Source organism: Emys orbicularis, chromosome 12 (assembly GCF_028017835.1).
Source record: "Emys orbicularis isolate rEmyOrb1 chromosome 12, rEmyOrb1.hap1, whole genome shotgun sequence".
Lineage (NCBI taxonomy): Eukaryota > Metazoa > Chordata > Testudines > Emydidae > Emys > Emys orbicularis.
The window spans coordinates 44907725-44913787 of NC_088694.1; the positions used below are offsets into that span (position 1 = coordinate 44907725).

The 6063-nt window shown below is 39.9% G+C and overlaps 1 protein-coding gene across 1 annotated transcript; it reads left to right on the forward strand.

The window, feature by feature from the left end:
- The first annotated feature begins 1496 nt into the window (after positions 1-1496).
- On the forward strand, positions 1497-2486 carry LOC135886294 (olfactory receptor 5AP2-like). Its single transcript, XM_065414108.1, has one exon. It carries the CDS (start codon positions 1497-1499, stop codon positions 2484-2486), a length of 990 nt encoding a protein of 329 aa, XP_065270180.1.
- Positions 2487-6063: the final 3577 nt, after the last annotated feature.

The window sequence follows — 6063 nt, forward strand, 5'->3', positions numbered from 1 at the left end:
CCACAGATGGGGCTACAGAATAAGTGGAAAAGCACAGAGGATTAATAGTGAAGAATGGGGCTATCCTGATGCTAATCACAAGAAACATAACTTGAATCAATGTTTGTTGTGGGAAAGGCTAGAGAGCAAGGTGCAGTATCCTTGCTTGTATATTCATTGTAACCTGGGGGGAATCTACTTTTGAAGTTCTCTCTACAGGAACATTAAAAGAAAGAAAGAAAGAAAGAAAGAAAGAAAGAAAGATTTCTGAAAAGCAAAAGGGACTGTTGCTTTTGTGTTTAGAGAAAGGCCTACCTCTTCTGCTTTGATAAGTCTCCATAGCTCCACTGAAGTCTTTGTGCCTACCTCAGCTTATACCAGGTGAGAGTTCTTTGGGCCCCAGCCCTGTAAGACAATCAGTGATTTCCCTTCTCCTCTGAGGGTGCTCATAGAATCCAAACTGCATTTCTATTGCACAGCTCAGCACAGTGATGTGATCAACTCCATGAGGATACCTGGGGCATGAAGGAAGTGTGGGTGTGATTAACTATTGTGCTACTCCAAATTTACAGAAGTTAAACTCCATTGATTTCAATGGAGACGCACCAGGACCAAAGTAAATTAATGTAAGGCTATATTAAGGCCTATGGCCACAGCACAGGAAGGCTGGGATTCTCAAAGGATAGATAGATAGATAGATAGATAGATAGATAGATAGATAGATAGATAGTCATCTCCTCATATAAGTAAGGGTATATTAATAATTATGAAATTATTTTATGTTGTGAGCTTTTTTAAACCAGTCTGAATCCAGAGATATCTATTGCTGAGTTACCTGTAATTTACATAAATGTATGTGACCTTATAGGTGAGGACGCTAGCACTACCTCTGACTTAATACTTCCCATTATTAAGACCATGTTTTCATTTGCTTATAACTTTGCTAAGCTTTAAATGCCAAGTGTCTAACCTGAAGCTGTATTTATTTATTTTTTTTAATTTTCAGCCAAAATGATTTATGCATTTCCAGTAACGAGGGTAGAGAAAGGCACATTGCTTTGCCCATGTTAAAAAATTCTGGTGACCTTTTCGTTGAGATGCTCTGGTGCCCACAGACTGTGGCTCAAGGATTTGAAATTTGGCAGGGTGTGTCTTTGATTCAGGAATGTGCCTTTTGTCTTCCTTATGAAAATCTGCCCAAATTTGGCCAAGTTATAAGCCTTTGACAAATTGCAGTTCACACATGTTTATTAGAAACCTGCTAGAGCTCCACAACTAAATTTCACAAAGAGTGCCTTGGAAAAATGGTGAGTGATCAGGGAATTAAAATCCCCATATCATGATGCATTCAAACAGAGGGCTGAACCTTAGTTGGACTTTGAACATTTCCTACCTTGACTTAGCAGACTCAGTTATATTCTTGTAATAATGGTGTTTTGTGCCTGTGTGTATATATGTAATTAGATGCTTAGATTTCTTGTTGTTTCCTTGTTTAAATTTCTGATTAGACACATCCCATGGCAAATACAGAATGGCGAAATCAAACACCCATCACAGAATTTATCCTTCTGGAATTTGGGGATCTCCAGAAACTGCAGTTTCCTCTCTTCCTGCTGTTTCTAGTGATCTACATTGTGACCATGGCTGGGAACCTCACCATTGTTGTGCTAGTTGTGATTGATCGGCACCTTCACACCCCCATGTACTTCTTCCTGGGGAACTTGTCCTGCTTGGAGACCTGCTACAGCTCCACCATCATGCCCAGGATGCTGGTCAGTCTCTGGGCTAAGGACAGAACCATTTCTGTTAGCAGCTGCATCATGCAGTTTTACTTCTTTGGTTGCCTGGCTGGTACCGAGTGTTTCCTCTTATCTGTAATGTCTTATGATCGGTATTTAGCCATATGTAATCCACTGCGCTATGCAGCTATAATGAACACCAGGGCTTGTATCCAGATGGCCGCAGGGTGCTGGATAAGCAGCTTTGCCATCAACAGCATCATTGTCTATTTGATTTTCCAGTTAGTGTTCTGTGGTCCTAAGGAAATTGACCATTTCTTTTGTGATTTCACCCCACTGATCAAACTCTCCTGCAGTGATACCCACTTACTCACCCTAGCTGATTTCTCATTCTCTACCATATGTGCCCTACCCCCATTTCTATTAACGCTGGCATCCTATGTTTGTATCATCATCACTATCCTGAGAATCCCTTCCACCACCGGGCAGCAAAAGGCATTTTCCACCTGCTCCTCCCACCTCATTGTTGTTACCACTTTCTTTGGCACCCTGATAATTATCTATATGGTGCCACCCGACAACACTCCAATAGATTTAAAGAAAATTTTCTCTGTCTTCTACACTGTTCTAACCCCATTGGTCAATCCCCTCATATATAGTTTCAGAAACAAAGAAGTAAACATTTCCCTGAGGAACTCTGTCAGGAAATTTGTTGCCTATATGAGGAGGCAAAAAAAAATTACTAGATTAAGTGTTAGGTTCAAATGAAATGGGGATAAGTTTATTGGGTCCCACACTCAGCTAGTGTGTTGGGAAGGGTTAGATTTGTGTTGGTAAACATTGATTTCACCATACATGCACAAAGCGACCAAAATATTTTTTCCATAATAACTCATATGTATATATAGGCAAAGTATGAAAAATGTTGCTAAGAACATAAGAACATAAGAATGGCTGTACTGGGTCAGACCAAAGGGCCATCCAGCCGAGTATCCTGTCTACCAGGGTGAGATTCTGTGGCCTGCGTTGTGCAGAATGTCAGACTAGATGATCATAATGGTCCCTTCTGACCTTATAATCTATGATTCTATGATTCTGCCAACAGTGGCCAATGCCAGGTGCCCCAGAGGGAGTGAACCTAACAGATAATGCTCAAGTGATCTCTCTCCTGCCGTCCATCACCACCCTGTGACAAACAGAGGCTAGGGACACCATTCCTTACCCATCCTGGCTAATAGCCATTAATGGACTTAACCTCCATGAATTTATCCAGTTCTCTTTTAAACCCTGTTATAGTCCTAGCCTTCACAACCTCCTCAGGCAAGGAGTTCCACAAGTTGAATGTGCGCTGTGTGAAGAAAAACTTCCTTTTATTTGTTTTAAACCTGCTGCCCATTAATTTCATTTTGTGGCCCCTAGTTCTTATATTATGAGAACAAGTAAATAACTTTTCCTTATTCACTTTCCACACTGCTCATGATTTTATATACCTCTATCATATCCCCCCTTAGTCTCCTCTTTTCCAAGCTGAAGAGTCCTATCCTCTTTAATCTCTCCTCATATAGGACCCATTCCAAGCCCCTAATCATTTTAGTTGCCCTTCTCTGAACCTTTTCTAATGCCAGTATATCTTTTTTGAGATGAGGAGACCACATCTGTACAAGATGTGGGCGTACCATGGATTTATATACGGGCAATAAGATATTCGCCGTCTTATTCTCTATCCCCTTTTTAATGATTCCTTACATCCTGTTTGCTTTTTTGACTGCCGTTGCACACTGTGTGGACATCTTCAGAGAACTATCCACGATAACTCCAAGATCTTTTTCCTGATTAGTTGTAGCTAAATTAGCCCCCATCATATTGTATGTATAGTTGGGGTTATTTTCCCCAATGTGCATTACTTTACATTTATCCACATTAAATTTCATTTGCCATTTTGTTGCCCAATCACTTAGTTTTGTGAGATCTTTTTGACGTTCTTCACAGTCTGCTTTGGTCTTAACTATTTTGAGCAGTTTAGTATCATCTGCAAACTTTGCTACCTCACTGTTTACCCCTTTCTCCAGATCAATTATTAATAAGTTGAATAGGATTGGTCCTAGGACTGACCCTTGGGGAACACCACTAGTTACCCCTGCTTGAGAACTTATTAGAGTCAAAATCCAATGATTTAGACTTCTGAATTAGGCTTGTTACCCTAGAGGAGCAAAAATCAAAAATAGTAAAAACAGGTAGGATTTGTTGACTTAAGGCTATTCACTTTGTGTATTTTGACATGAGGTTGAGAACTGATATTCTAACAGTCTATAAATCTTTCATTTTTTGAATTTCAGTGTCTGCTCTCATTAAGGAGTTGTTTGATCCTCCACCACATAGTTTCATGCAACTGTGAAAGTATATATAAATATTTAAAATAAATATTACAACATAAGAACATAGGAATGGCCATACTGGGTCAGACCAATGGTCCATCTAGCCCAGCATCCGGTCTTCTGACAATGGCCAATGCCAGGTGCTTCAGAGGGAAATAACAGAACAGGTAATCATCAAGTGATTCATTCCCTGTTGCTCATTCCCAGCTTCTGGCAAGCAAAGGCTAGGGACACCATCTCTGCCCATCCTGACTAATATCCTCCATGAATTGATCTAGGTTTTTTTTATATATTATATTGACATTATCTGTCAAAATTATTTAACAAATAATAGTTTTGACAAGCCTATGTATAGGAGTGTGGATCCATTGGAGTCTATAGGTCAGATCTCCAGCTAGCATAAATTGGTGTATCTCCCCTGAAGTGAATGTGCCCTATTTATCTTCTGAGAATCTGGCTCATTGCATTAATGTCTCTTATTCTAATAAACTAAGGACCAGATTTTGAAAGATATTTAGGTGAGTGGTGGGATTTTCAAAAGCAGTTAGGCATTTAGCCATTGATTTCAATGGATTTTAGCGCCTAGATGCCTTTGAAGATCCCACCAGTCACCTAAATACCTTTCAAAATCTGGCCCTAAGAGCCACATTATCAAAGGTATTTAGGAACCTAAAGAGGCAGATGTATGCCTAGTGGGATTTTCAAAAGAATGTAAACAGGGTCAAGCACCTGATCTAAATGGAAGTTAGGCACCTAACTTGCTAAGGAACTTTTGAAAATCTCAGTAGGGGCCTGATTTACAAAGGGATTTAGGCACCTAACTGCCATTTTAGGCACATAAATGCCAGAATCAGGCCCTGCTGGGATTCAAAGAAACACCCCCAGTCAGCTGCCCCCATACCGTGTAGACACCTAAACTCATTCAGCACCTACATTTCTGCAGTTGGAGGTCCACAGATGTCTATGTTTACCTTTCCGCTTCGGTGCATGCAGCCCCACACCAGGAGTGAAGACACCTGTGCCCCAGTACAATTCATAAACTGGGGGACGACCGGTGTTCCTCTGCCTACCGTTGCTGCAGGACCTGATGTGGGGGGAGACAGAGAACATCCCTTGTAATTCTTTGCTCAAGGGATACTCACCCAAAGCTCTTGGTAACTATTACTCTTGGCGAGGTGGTGGCGGGAAATAAATTAATGGAGCCATGGCCATTGGACTGATAGGTGATTGGCATGAACAGTACAATACAAGAGTACTTTCACTTAAAACTGCACTTTATTTTTGTCTCCAGCATTTACATACATCCGCGACAGGTTAGTAAAAATTGATAACTACTGAAGTCTAGAGTAGTCTTCGAGTGGTACAATGACAGTCATCCAATTGGCCCTTCTTTCAGTTGCTTTTGATATGATCTTACATAGTTGTCTTGCCAGCAAGTTAAAAAAGTATGGATTGGATGAATGGACTATAAGGTGTATAGAAAGCTGGCGAGATTGTCGAGTTCAATGTATTAAACTGCTCCCTGTAGCAATGTGCTACTGGTAGCAGTTACTGATAGGTAATAGATTGTAAGAAACTTCTATTGTATAAAACTGCTACCTGATGTAGCAAATGCCTACAGGTAGCACTTTCTTGCACTATATTGTGTGTGTGAAACTGCTATGTGTAGAAATGTGGTATATGTAGCAGTTACTGTTACGTATAGATTGTAAGAAACTGCTGTTGTAAAATACTGTTATTTGATGTAGCAACCTAAACCTCCCTTGCTGCAATTTAAGCCCATAGCTTCCTGTCCTATCCTCAGAGGTTAAGGAGAACAATTCTTCTCCCTCTTCCTTGTAACAACTTTTAAAAACTTGAAAACTGTTATCATGTTTCATTCTTCCCTCATAGGTCATGTTTTCTAGACCTTTTTTTTTTTTTTATTATTATTATTATTATTATTATTATTATTATTATTATTTTTATTT